The sequence below is a fragment of the Cuculus canorus genome, chromosome Z (genome assembly GCF_017976375.1).
Source record: "Cuculus canorus isolate bCucCan1 chromosome Z, bCucCan1.pri, whole genome shotgun sequence".
Taxonomy (NCBI): Eukaryota; Metazoa; Chordata; class Aves; order Cuculiformes; family Cuculidae; genus Cuculus; species Cuculus canorus.
The window spans coordinates 18,105,118-18,118,857 of NC_071441.1; the positions used below are offsets into that span (position 1 = coordinate 18,105,118).

General features: G+C 42.1%; 1 protein-coding gene across 4 annotated transcripts; it reads left to right on the forward strand.

Moving 5' to 3' along the window:
* Nucleotides 1-346: 346 nt before the first annotated feature.
* Nucleotides 347-9,680, forward strand: F2RL1 (F2R like trypsin receptor 1). 4 transcript variants are annotated; one of them, XR_008447972.1, is made up of 2 exons: nt 347-464; nt 7,800-7,938. XR_008447972.1 is itself a non-coding variant. In XM_054055441.1 (2 exons), exons 1-2 carry the CDS (start codon nt 3,669-3,671, stop codon nt 8,903-8,905), a joined length of 1,218 nt encoding a protein of 405 aa, XP_053911416.1. In that variant the 5' UTR covers nt 3,571-3,668; the 3' UTR covers nt 8,906-9,680. The 4 variants fall into 4 exon arrangements, 2 of the variants coding, with proteins under 2 accessions (XP_053911416.1, XP_053911417.1); XM_054055441.1 differs by lacking the exon at nt 347-464 and adding an exon at nt 3,571-3,780 and having other exon boundaries at nt 7,800-9,680; XM_054055442.1 differs by lacking the exon at nt 347-464 and adding an exon at nt 3,571-3,741 and having other exon boundaries at nt 7,800-9,678.
* The last annotated feature ends 4,060 nt before the right edge of the window (nt 9,681-13,740 follow it).

Consider the following 13,740-nt stretch of genomic DNA (forward strand, 5'->3'; position numbering starts at 1 on the left):
ATTGCTCTGTTACACAGGAGGTCCCAACGATCTGTGCATGACCATTTATAGATTCTTAGCTATTATTAAATATTGTTAAGTCATGAGGGAGAACTCACTTGTAGACTAGTAAACGGTTAAAGTTCCTAACAAATACAATACCTGCTGAAGATGTTAGCTAGTAACACTAACTTCTACATAAAAGTAAATGGAACAAAATCAAAACAAAAGCCTTGTTTTGGCGGAGCAACAGGAACTACTGCTTACAGGTGCCAAGGGCCATTAGTTTGTTAAAGAATCATAGAGTAGTTTGTGTTGGAAGAGACCTTTAAAGATCCTCTAGTGTAACCTCCTGCTGTGGGCAGGTTCATCATTCACCAGGTCAGGTTGCTCAAAGTCCCATCCACCTGATCTTGAATGCCTTCAGTGATGAGGTATCCACAGCTTCTCTGGGCAGCCTGTTCCACTGTCTCACCACCCTCCTAGTAAGTAATTTTTTCTTAATATCTAAATCTACCCTCCTTTAATTAAAAAATGCTACCCCTTGTCCTACCACTACAGGTCCTGGTAAAATATCTCTCCCCTTATATCTTTTTTATAAATCCCCTTTAGATACTGAAAGGCCATAACAAGGTCTCTTCTACAGATCAGACTGACAGAGTTCTCTGGTATTAAAGTTGCTGGACATGTCTTCTTAAAAGCTCCATTTTTAATTGTTTGGGAATCTAATGAATTGTTTATAAGATTTTGAAGGGAGATTATCTTCACATCAATTGTTTCTGACACCCCTATGAAAACCTATGCACATTATAAACCTCTATCAACACAGTTTCCTTTCATGGAATAGAGGTTAAGTCCAGAGATGCATTTCCAGAAAATGCACTTGCAGTGACACTTGCTTCTACATACAGCTGCAGGACTTCTCCCGACGCAGCTCCAACCTGTCATAGGACAATCTACAGCAGATTTTGCCTACCAACAGCTTTTCCCTTGCATTCTCAGTCCTCTTCCATTGTTGCTGGATCCAAGCGAATGATGAAAGGAGTTCTTTGCTTTGAATGTAAAGGGTACAAAAAGACAGACTGGATGGAATAAGTAAAGAGAAAATTAAAAGTGCAGACTAGGAGTGGGTGCTGGCAGGAGAGCATTGCCTAGAGCAGAACCGGATTAGAGACTGACCACTCCTTAGTACTAGAGATCTGAGAGGAAAAACACTATTGGAATGGTAGACAGCACATACGTACATGCCTGTTTGAAAGGGAGATTAGCGAAGAAGCCAGATGAGAAAACTACAACCCACTGGACAGGTTGATTTGGAACAGGAAATTAAGTACCCATGAAGCGGTTTGTAATAGTAAAGCAAACAAAAAAGCACTGCAAGTGAGGCTGAAAAAGAGAGAGAGGGAGAGAGAGATTGGGACTCTGGAGGGGTGGGCTATGACTTTTCCGGTAATTACGAAGGAGGCTGAGACTAACATGAGAAATCTGTAAACAGTCTTAGCTGGGTGGATGACAAACAGAAATTGTGCTTTGAGTATGAAGTAACTTACAACAAAGAACTCAAAAAACAGAGGCGCTTGACACTGACTTGGAAGGCAAAAACTGCCAAGTGCATTTACTCCCACCTCCCTGTTATCCATTTTCCAACCGTAAAATGGGAAGAACATAGACCTCTTCAATTCATAGCCATATTTCATGACCATCGCAGAAAGCCCACAAAAAGAATACCTTTTTCTTCAGAACAACATAAACCACACATATTCATAACACATTTATTCAAGAGAAGAGAAAAAAACTACCAACAATTTTATCACCAATTTAACACTGAGCATTTTACAGACTGAATGAGGCAAAGGGGAACTGTAGTTACTGATGTAAGTGTGAAACCATTTATGCATCTAGAGGTGTGAACGAGGGCTGAACATGTAGTTTTAACTTTGGGATTTGACAAGCTGTGTGCTTGATTTTACAAACCTAATAACTTCTTTTATGCTCTCCTGCCAGCACCCATGCAGATAAATGGAAAACACTGCTGACATTGCATTGAACTTAATCTGGTTCTTGAAATCTCCCTTTGCATAAATGAAAGGGGGCTGGTGTACTCAAGAGTGTAAGCAAAGGCTGACAAGTGAAAATGTCCCTTTCTCACCCTGTTGCGACCTTCACCAGCGCAGTACCACAAACGCATTCAAGACTAAGCAACCACTACACATTTCCCTGCCTGTCTTTCAAATAATTTAATGTTGAAGGAGACCTGGCACTCACAAGGCCATATGCAACAAGTCACTACAAGTTATGCAGTCAGTCCTGATATAGTAACTAGTTACTATTACAAAAAGTGGCATATTTTGATTTAAGCTAGAGTTAAGTTTTGTCTAAGCAAATGAAGTTTTTCAAAGTTAGACAGAATGACCCTCTGATAGCATGTTTTCTTTCTCTGATAGCACATTTTCTTTTAGATGGTGTTCTTCCAGACACTGTTCATTCTTTGAAGATGATAACATCTTGTGTGAAGTATGTGCTGAACAGAACTTCTGTAATCACCTGTTTAGAGTTTCTCCCTATCTCAAAGGCAAGGTCAAGCAGAGAGCTGGAGCCAGCTCCAAATAAGTAAAAGTTCTGACAATTGTGAAGTTTATAATAATAAAACTAGTCCTTGGAGAGTAATAGAATAGGCCTAAGATTTCTGGGAGAATTTATACACATGCATCTAAGTGGGAAATATATTCTGTAAGCAGCTTTTGTCTCCCTGTACATGATATCCTGCAACCAGCTCTTGTCTCATTGCACATGGCCAACTGTATCCTGGGCTGCATTAACACAAGCGTGGCCAGCAGGTCAGGGAGGTGATTCTGCCCCTCTGTTCTCTCTTGTGAGACCTCATCTGCAGTGTTGTGTCCAGTTCTGGAATCCTCAGCATCAGAAGGAAATGGAATTTTTGGAACAGGTCCAGAGGGACCTACAAGAATGATCAAAGGGCTGGAGCACCTCTGATACGAGGAAAGACTGAGAGAGTTGGGGTTGTTCAGCCTGGAGACAACTCCAAGGACACCTTATAGCGACCTTCCAGTACCTGAAAGGGGCTACAAGAAGGCTGGGGAGGAACTGTTCACAAAGGCTTATAGTGATAGGACGAGGGGCGATGGGTATAAACTGGAGAGGGACAGATTTAACTAGGCATAAGGAGGAATTTCTTCACCATGAGGGTGGTGAGGTGCCCAGGGAAGCTGTGGATGCCCCGTTCCTGGAGGTGTTCAAGAACAGGTGGGATGGGGCCTGGGGCAGTCTGGTGTAGTGGGAGGTATCTCTGCCCATGGCAGGGGGTTTGGAACTGGATGATCTTTAAGGACCATTCCAACCCAAACTAATCTACAGGCGTAGACGGAGGTGAGGACACAGGTAAAAACGCCTCCGGCAGCCACAGACCGGGAACACAGACCGGGGCGTGAGGTGACGCTCGAAACCAACCACCCCCTCAAGACGACAAGGGGTACACCCGCCATTTTAAGCGGACCCTCGCTGTCCCCCCCCGCCATTTTAGGCGCGGCCCTTGGGGGCGGGAGGAGGGCGTGGCTCAGACCGGCCCCGCCCACCGCCGGTCCGGTACGGGCGAGGCTGCCCCGTCCCCCCAGCTGAGGTATCAGGTGAAACCGGGCGTGTGGCAGACGGAACGGCGGAGCGGCGTGAGGATGGCCGGGCGCCGTGGTCTGTGCCTGCTGCTGCTGCTGCTCTGCGCGGGGCTGGGGGCCGCCGCTCCTGCAGGTGAAAGGAGGAGGAGCAGCCAGAAGCTGCCGCTGGCGGGTACCGGGCTGGGACGGGGGCAGCTGAGCGCGGGCGCGGGGAAGAGGCCCCGTCTGGGAGGGGAGGAGCACGGGGGCCGCCGGGCGGGCTGGATGGGATCGGGGGTCATAGAATCATAGGCTCATAGAATAGTTTGGGTTGGAAAAGACCTTAAAGGTCATCACCTTCCTGCCGCTCTGCCATGGGCAAGGACAAGTCCCGTCAGCCAGGCTGCCCAAGGCCCCATCCAACCTGGCCTTGAACACCTCCAGGGATGGGACAGCCACAGCTTCCTCAGGCACCTGTGCCAGTGCCTCGCCACTCTCATGGTGAAGAAATTCCTCCTTATGTCCAGTCTAAATCTGCCCCTTTACAGTTCATACCCATTGCCCCTCGTCCTGTCACCACAAGCTTTCATGAATGGCCCCTTTCCAGCTTTCTTGTAGCCCCGTCAGGTTCTGGAAAGTCGCTACAACGTCTCCTCGGAGCCTTCTCTTCTCCAGGCTGAACAACCCCAACTCTCAGCCTGTCCTGGTGTAGGAGGTGCTCCAGCCCTCTGATCATCCTTGTAGCACTCCTCTGGACCTCCTCTGGGAAGCTGAGATTGGGGTCTGTTGTTACTGTACTGGTTCTCGGGCTGCGTGAAAGTCGTGTGTCAGCATAGAAAACCTCAAACGCCGCGTTCCCCCCCGCGGCTTTGAAAATCCATTTTTTGCGGTGGAGGTTTAAATCCTTATTGATATCTTCCGTAGCTAATATTATCGCTTATTGAACGTAAGCGCTACTTCGGGATGCAAATGCCAGTCATTCGTGTTAATATTTCACTGCCGTGATACTCGTATTTCAGTACCTTTTATAGTAAACTCCGTTGCCGTATCGGGTTTTGCCTGTGCACTATGTCCTGTGTTTGTTCGTCCTGGGCTTATTTACATAATAAAAAGTATACTCTGCAGACTGTGTGAATATTCAAGCCAAGCTTATGGTAGGTCTTATTTCTTAACAAATAGATACTGGATAGGCGCCAGGTTTGTTGTTCAGAGTGGAGTTTCTGACCTCCTTAGACTGCCTTTTAATATGTTAATTATCTTAAGTTAGGGAGAGCAGGAGGGAATTCGGTATCATCGGGGACAGAGCGGGAGGTGGGTGGGATGGGAGTGGGGAGTGAGTAGGCTGCTTAAAAGTTCTAGCTGGGTGCTTGATCTCCTGAAGTAAGGAGGTGAAATGGGCTGGAAGTGTGATCCCATCGCAACCGAGGGAGATGCACTGTAAACCAGAGGACATGATTGTGGCTGTTTTCAAACAAGATGGTTCCATCGTGGGGTTGTGGTCAACCTGAGCAGCTGATCCGAAAACGAGGATTATCTTAACGTTAGTCCTGTGTGGAAACGAGAACGAGGGTAATCTTAACCTTAGTCTTGTGTAGGTATTACTACCATGACCTAAGATAGTTAATTCAGATACCTTGTGCTGGTGTCGCTTTTGTGTCTGCAGGGTAGGCATAATACTCCCTTTGGTAAGCAGTGGGTTATATCTTCTGGACAGACGGCAAAGATGTTCAAATAGTCTTTTGTTGTGGAAGGAGAGTATGTTTTTCCCCATGATGCTGAGGAAGATTTTTCCGTGGGCAGATTAGCTAGTCGACTGCATTCTCTGTGTGTGAGTCAGGCATGGTGAAACTCGGCTTGGAAAAGAACTCAATTGTTATGGAAAACTGCAGCCACTGAAAGAGTAAGAAAAGGATGTAGAAAATGCAATACCTAACAAAGGACTGGTTGCTTGACAAGGGAGTGTTAACTGCAAAGAAAAGAAGGATACTAAACTGCCTTACTATATGACTGCCGGTTGGGCTAACAAAAGCTGTCCAGTAGCTGCAGTCAGTGCTTTTGAGGCTGGAATGACCTAAAGTCAGCATAAACCCAAGACTTGGTCTCTGAAATCACACATTTACCTTGACCTTGTCTTCAAAAATAGAATAAAACGAACCTTGGTATCTCTTCTGTCACTCCTGTAATACTAAGTCCTGTCTGTGGGTCACATGTCAGTCAATCCACTTTATTATAGCTCTTACTCTTCTGTGTCACACAACGCTTTAGGGCTTTTTTGTGAGCGTTTTTTATTATTTCAACACAACCTGTGAGCACAATTACAAAGCATTGCTTTATATCTGGTCACAAAACATTAATAAGAACAAAGTGGTAGTATTGCTCTGCCAGTTTTCTACAATAATTTAAATCTTTTGAATGGAATACAAATAGTAGAACTGCAATTTGATATCTAGCACAGTATTTTACTTACTGGTGGACAGCTGTTTAACAGCACTGTACACTGTGGTTAATTATGGTACTCAGAATTATCAGCTTACAATAAAGGGTCTGCTTCCAAGTGTGTCCAGGATCTCTCTCAGCTAAGCCATAAGCCTGCTTAGCTAATTATCATTTGCGTTATCTGATGTCTTTTAAGCGTGTTCTTCAAGCTGGTTTTATGGTTTCTAATATCGCCTTAATTTAGGGACCTACAATTCCTGTATTATACGAGTAAACTTTGCAGTCTTTAACTGTATTGCTGACATAACTGGGGCTTGAAGATCTTACAGTAGGATTTGTATAATTCTGCGTTGTTGTAATTACAGCACATACAGGTCAGAAAGACTGGCGTTTGAATTCATTTTCTCTGGGACTGTAGTTTTGCTAGTGTAATTTAGACTTTATTCTTCATGCAGTCTACTGCAGAGATTTGTCCATGTCATTGTACTGGCAAAAATTTTTCTTACACCTTAGTTTTCTAGAGAAGCCTGCCTGTGCCTTCAGTTTGTCCAGTCCTTGTTGAGTGGAACTAGAGTAACAATTCAGACCTTCGAAGAACACTGATACATGCTGTATTTCTGTACACTTCTTCAGGAGGTTACATAGTCTAGATGGAACACTAATGCTGTACATCTGACTTTTGCAGTAATAACTTGAAAGAAACAGCTGCTTGCACAAGAAGGCTCCCCTTTGTATTCCCATTGGAATTTTCTGTGGCTAAAATAATCCACAAATATTGATCAAAATTGATTTAAGGTTAAAAATAACTTCTTTCACAGATAATCAAGTTCCAAGTCCATAAAGCTTAGGTTGGTGACGTTGGAACAGAAGGGAGTTCATGTATGGTAACTTCTTGTGCAGTTTAACTTGTTAATGCAAGAAAACTGTATTGGGTCCAGAGGATGTCTTGGGACCGATCATCTGAAGGCTGTCGTGCCGGACAGCCATCATGAATAGCAATGGGTAGCTTACCCATGCAGTTTTTAAGTCCCTATCACATTTGAAGAGGCAGAGTAAAACTTGCAGTTATATCTCTCTGTTGTACAAAGCAACCATAGTTGTTGGCTTTACCACTGGCACTCTCAGCAGAAACTGCAGGGGTTGCCTGAGTGTCTTGGCCATGAATAGGAAGGAAATGCCAGATGACTTGACTCTATTGCATATTCATGCACAGTTAGTTTGTTCAGGTTTCAAATCAGATACACAGGGTAACATGCGTCTTTCTTTCCCTAGGGATCTACGGTGCCTAGCTCCGCTGTGGACAGCATGCTATTTTTTTACGCATACCTCATTTTTAGGCCATCTAAACATGAGAAAGCTTGTACTGCAGCTGTATTAGCGTGCTGCAAAGCTTTATGAGTGCTAGCATTTGGGTAAATCTGTCACTGGCTTGTGAAAGGGTAATGGTGCCCTGAGGTACTTGAAGCAGTTTCTATTGTAACTATTCACATGGTAGAAGCACCTGACATCTATTCCATTGAGGTATGTTTAATATCATTAGTGATGTGGAAAATCATTTTGATTGCTGATAAAATCTTTGAATAAGGATATAGGTTATCTTTTAGATAATAAAGGGAAGCAAAATTGTCAAGTGTTTGAAAACCAGTCTTATTTTTTCAGTTTATAAGGCCTTTAATTCTTCAGAGGAAATTGTGATGTGTAGTTTATTTTTAAAAAGGACAAAATGTCTGTACTTCAGTGACAGCAACTTGATAATTTGTTTTTTCTTTTTCGTAGAGAGTAGTGGAACCAGCGGTTCAAAGGGAAGAAGTTTTGCTGGCCGGAAAGTTCCAAGTACAAGTAATGTCTCTGAAGAGTTATATGAAGTGGATGAATTTGCAGCAAAAGCCCTCACAGGAAAGCTGACCACAGTTTTTCTTCCTATTGTCTATATCATTGTCTTTATCATTGGTTTGCCAAGCAACGCCTTGGCCCTCTGGGTCTTTTTTTTCCGAACAAAGAAGAAACATCCAGCTGTAATTTATATGGTTAACTTGGCATTAGCAGACCTTCTTTTTGTTATCTGGTTTCCACTGAAGATTGCATACCATATAAATGGCAATAATTGGCTATTTGGTGAAGGTCTCTGCAAAGTACTTGTTGGATTTTTCTATGGAAATATGTACTGTTCCATTCTCTTTATGACGTGTCTCAGTGTGCAACGATACTGGGTAGTAGTGAATCCCATAGTGCACTCGAGGAAGAAATCTGAAATTGCCTTGGGCATTTCCCTTGCTATCTGGATATTGATTTTGTTGGGTACCATTCCATTGTATCTTGTTAATCAGACAGCATACATTTCAAATCTTAACATCACAACCTGCCATGACGTGTTGCCTGACAATGTTTTGGCTCATGACATGTTCAGTTATTTCCTTTCACTTGCCATTGGACTCTTCTTAATCCCAGCTCTTCTCACTGCTGTCGCTTACATACTAATGATTAAGACTCTAAATGCTTCCATCTCAGATATAAGCACTGGAAAGAAACGAAAAAGAGCAATCAAACTCATTATTGCTGTCTTGTGTATGTATCTTATTTGTTTTACACCTAGCAATGTGCTACTTGTTGTGCACTTTTTGCTCCTCAAAACCTACAACCAGAGCTATCTCTATGTGTCATATATAATTGCTCTGTGTCTTTCTACTTTGAATAGTTGTATTGATCCATTCATCTATTACTATATTTCGAAAGACTTCAGAGACAACCTTAAAAATGCTCTTCTTTGCCGAAGTGTGCGAACCACACGGAGGATGCAAGTGTCACTCTCGTCAGGCAGGTACCCCAAGAAATCAAATTCTTATTCGTCAAACTCAAATGGGACAATGAAATCAACCTATTGAGTTTAATCCTAGAAGAAAAGTGAGCTTTTATCACTACTGCTGAAAGAATGTGACAAGGGGGTTACTTTGTACAAGACAGTCTGAAAAAATATCTTTGCTTTTTACTTACATTGAAGCCTGGATTTTTGAACTGGCAGCTGCTTACCCTGTAGAAATCATAAGCAGACAGATCTTCCCACTAGACTGGAAAAAAAAAAATGACGTTTCTGATGCTCTGCAAAAATGCTGCTGACTTGAAAGTGAGTGGTGGTTGAAGACATCTTTCAATATGGAAGTTGATAAAAAGCAAGATGTCTCTGGAATGTTATGTAGTGTTACTTGCATATTTAATTAACAGAGAAATCTGTTTTGTTTAGCTTTAACTGTAATGTATTAAACAGTTGAACAGAATTATGTATGTAGGACCTTGCTCTGTGTACCTGCTTACACCAAATATTATTTGAAACTGCAGAGAGAAGGAGAATCCATTTCACCATCTTGGTGTGGGTGCAGCATGACTAATGCTTATGTTTAGTATAATGTAATTTTATATTGTTTTCTAAGTCTTTGTGTTGTAAGTACTACCATGGCAGAAGCCTGTAAGGTTTTGCTTTTGAGCTGACAAACTGAACTTCTTATCAGTTACCACTAAGATAAAATATTATTTGAGATTATACACTGTTACTAAATGCTTGCTTGTACACAATCTTAAATGGGGATATTTAGCAAAGTTTTGATGAATAGATATTTGATTTTTATATAATACACCTTGTATTTTTTAAGATATCTAAATAAGACTTTTTTTTATAACACATTTGAGTTGGGTGCTTTCTTGTATGCTTTTGCGTTCTCTTCAAAATGCTGAGTAGTTCAGCTTGCCTGGTTTCAGGTAACAAAGATTTTATTCTTTATAATGAATTAGAAATCCTGACAATTGTAGCTGTGGTGACTAAATAGGTTGAGTAAAATTTACATAATGACACATTTCAGTATAGCGAAACTATTCCCTTATCTTGCTAGCAGATGACTAAAGACAAACAGTTCCAAACTGTGGGGATTAATGGAATATAAACAAACACAGTAACAAGACAGCAATCTTCAGACCCAACAGATTTCTAAAGTATCTTAAATCCTCTTTCCTTACCCAGAATATTTGTGATGACTCAGGAATAGGGAATTACTTGTGCTTTTCATCTGAAAACTGATGGTTATATGTTTGGTCATAGAATTCAAATGCATTTTTTTATCTTGCAGTCTTAAGTCTCACCAGGTTTTACATGGAATTTGCATCCAAGTGGTCTGTCTGAGACTTAAGCATAGCTGGCTCCCTACAAACACAAGCAAATGGAAGAACCCTTGGTCCAAAAAGTACTTGTGAGGCAGCTGGTATATGGATGGGAAGTATTCACCATTTAAAATATAAAGGGCATTTAAAATATAAAGAGTGAGAAAGGGGTCGTGTTGAACTGAAGCAGGAATCTGAGCAGTCTTGTACAGCTTAGAAGGTAGAAGTATTTATACATATTTTTTTTCTTTTTGTGCTTGTATCTTCCTTCCCATTCCTTGTTCTTTGGTTTCCATGTTTATTCTCATACATGCCCCATCTGTGGAAACATTCAAAGTCACATTTGAACAAGGCACTGAGCAACCTAGTTGAACATGTCCTAGCTTATTGCAGGAGGGTTGATCTAGATGACCTTTAAAAAGCTCCCTTCCAATGCAAACTATTCTGTGATGCTCTGTTTCACTAACAAGGTTCCCCCCTCCCAATAAAGAATAAGCGGTTAGTTTAATGTACTTGATGTCTTATCTAAAGGGTTAATTAGCTCTCCTTTTCTCTGCTGCAGTCCTGTCTACTCCCTCTTAGTGGGTGCTTAGCATGAAAGTAGGATTGTAGTCCAAGCTAAAACAGCAGAGAATGTATTGCTTTTTAGACCAAACAGAACACAAATGCTTGTCAGGCACGAACACTGTTTACTCTTCCAGTTTCCTAAAAAAAAAAAAAAAAAAAAAAAAAAAGAGCAGGGAAATACTTGCTTATGCATTACGGTATAGAAGATGTAATGTGGCATCTTTACTGGAAGATGACTACGTGAGAGACCGTAGTTCACTGGAAGGATTTGGGAAGAAGGGACTTAAAGCTATTTTCGTAAACTGACATCTGAACTCTTCACTTAGCCTGTGTGCAATAAACAGGGTATGAGAATGTCCTTTATCTTTCTGAACAGCCTCATGTGCTTCCTGCTCTGTATACAGTAGTGAATGACACCAAGGAAGGGCATCCAGTTCATGTGATTACAGCACTGCCTGTGTTCTGCTAGGGGTCCAAGGGTTACAGGCTGCATGTTGTAAAGTTGTTGAATTGTCTGTGTGTGTCTGTATACTAGCACGAAGATATCACTCATGATTCATGGATGATTGTTAAATTGCTGAAGAATAATATGCTTAATATAGCCAGTCTTTTGTGGGACAAGATCGATTTCTTGTCCTTATTTGATCAGAAGTACACCAAATAATGCATACCTGTATATTCCTGCTCTTTGTTCTTCCTTTTCTGTCATTGATGGGGTTGATGTTGGAGACTATCGAACAACCAGTCATGCCACTCCAGCGCAGTTCATGCGAACGGAAGTGTTGATCCCCTTGACTGCTTCTTCTAGCCTTTCTTATCTGTGCATTGAAAATGCAGGTTGCAAGGAAGAATATTCCATCTGTTACGTGAGAAGCTGGTGGTTATATCAGCAGACGTCTGTCCATGACATGTAAGAATTGGACATTACCTCAGTGATGTTGAAAGCTTTTTGAGAAAGCGTTTTAATTAATAGAATGGTTTATTTTAAAAGGAGATTGTACTATATTTGACAAGTTTTAAAGAACACCAGTCAAGGAGCCCACAGTTCTCTAAGTGAAGCTTATTACTTCAAACTATGCTCACTGGGATCTGAAAAGAAAATTTCTTGTCTAATTTTTTTTATGATACAGACTACTAATGTCCTTTTTGCTTTTCCTTTGCTGTTTTAGTTTATGTTTTGGCAGGGGGTGTGTTGATGTATCTTATTTTGCATCTGTCTGTTGTGTGGTTAGGAGGGGGAGAGGAGAACCAGTACTGAGGATTTAACCAAGTATCCAGTTGCTTTTTCAATCAGTATCTTCTACATGGAGCTGCAAGTGGGTTGTTCTTTGTGTCAGCCCAAGTGCAGTGAAGAGTAAATTGCTGATTAAGAGGAGGGAACTTTATAATAATTATTTTGGTTTCTTCCTTTATTTATCCTTGAAACAAGGACAAATTGTGGAAAAGTTTTCCCATTTGTAGCTGCATTGCAAATCCTCATCCTGAATTTAGTTAACGAGGGTTAATTTTTATCCCGTTAACAGAGCAGGTAGACCAGGCTGGTTGTTCAATTGATTTGAATCAACTCCTTGAATCTGCAATTGTGTGTGCAGATAAGGAGTGATGGGGCAAGAACATGTAGGCCTGGATGGTGGAACTGGTGGCTTTTATGGGACTGCACCCTCAGGCAGGATTGATTGGTATAAAGGTAGTCATCTTTAGCTAACAATAAGTGTATTTCTGAACAGTGCTAACTTTTCAGTTCCAACACCAAGAGATACCAAGTACTCACACCATCTATGACTGATTTAGGGCTTGGATGCTACAAAAATAATCAGTGAAACACCCATGAAAGCATCAGGCAGTTGGAATCGTACTTTAGGTGCACAGTATCAAGATTTCACATACAGCTCAAGCGCGTGCTGCAGCTAAGAGAGGCTAGTCTTTCTCCTACCACGAGTGCTTAATCACACCTCTCCCTTGTACTGTCACAAGCATGGATGGCCTTGGGGTGGATTGGATCAGTCCTGGTTAAAGTTAAGCCAGGAGGAGGGAGGAAGGTTTTACTTTTTACTTGGAACAGCGTTTGGTGGGTTTGCTGGATGAGCTCTTGGCTCAGTTCAAGGGAGGGGATCAGACTGCATCTTTCACTACCAATGCTGGTTTACACTATGCAACTACAAGGCAAGCTGAAGCATGGGAGCTGCAAAGCGTCTGCCTAAACTCCTAAGACAGGGAGCAAGCTTCCACCCATGACCTTAGGAATAGATCTGCTGGCTCAGACCAGACCAAGGGTCCCACTAGCTTGGCCAGGGCAGACTGCTTGCCGATGCCTTTGGAGGTCAAGAAGACAGCAAGGTGTCAAGAGGGGTGTCAAAAAAACAGCAAAACTGCTGCACAGGACACCTGGCCAACATAGCATGTGCAAATAAGATGTGGTCAGGGAAGTGTGTTGTCTTGCACCATGTGAGTGCTGTGCTATGGAACTGTTGAAATGTTCTCCTGAAGTTCGGAAAAAGAGGCAAATGAAGGCTGAAGAAGCTAAGGTCAGTGGCATCTGTGATAAATGCTGCTGAGAAGGATCAGTCTGTAACTCAAAAGACCATGGAAAACAGCAACGAAAAGAGGTTACAGGCAAGTACCCAGGGAGGAGTAAAAAGAGCGCAGGTACATGCATCCTCCGCGGTACTCTTCCCAACATCCATCTATTTTCAGGGTGAGGGTTTCTTTAAGTCTGATTTAGCTGGTCTAATAAGTAATGATTGTTGGGTGTCTCACGGTGAAAATCTGCCATAGTTCCTTGGACACCTCAGAACCTGCTTTTAATTCTTTATTACAGCATTGTTTCCCAGTGTTCAGATGGAATTTTGTCAAAAGGTAACATACTTCTGCTACTGATTCAGCTTCTTTGTTCCTGAGTTTCCTCAGAACTCCTAGATGAATACCATCTGGCCCCAGCAAGTTTGTGGTGTGGTGACTGAAGGTGTATAGCACATGTCTAGACATGCAACTGTCCTGGGAATCA

Bases quoted from the DNA above. Each gene is read 5' to 3' on its own strand.
- F2RL1 (XM_054055441.1), top strand. From the start codon at position 3,669: ATGGCCGGGCGCCGTGGTCTGTGCCTGCTGCTGCTGCTGCTCTGCGCG. The intron at 3,781-7,799 runs GTACCGGGCTGG...TCTTTTTCGTAG, and splicing joins CCAGAAGCTGCCGCTGGCGG to AGAGTAGTGGAACCAGCGGT.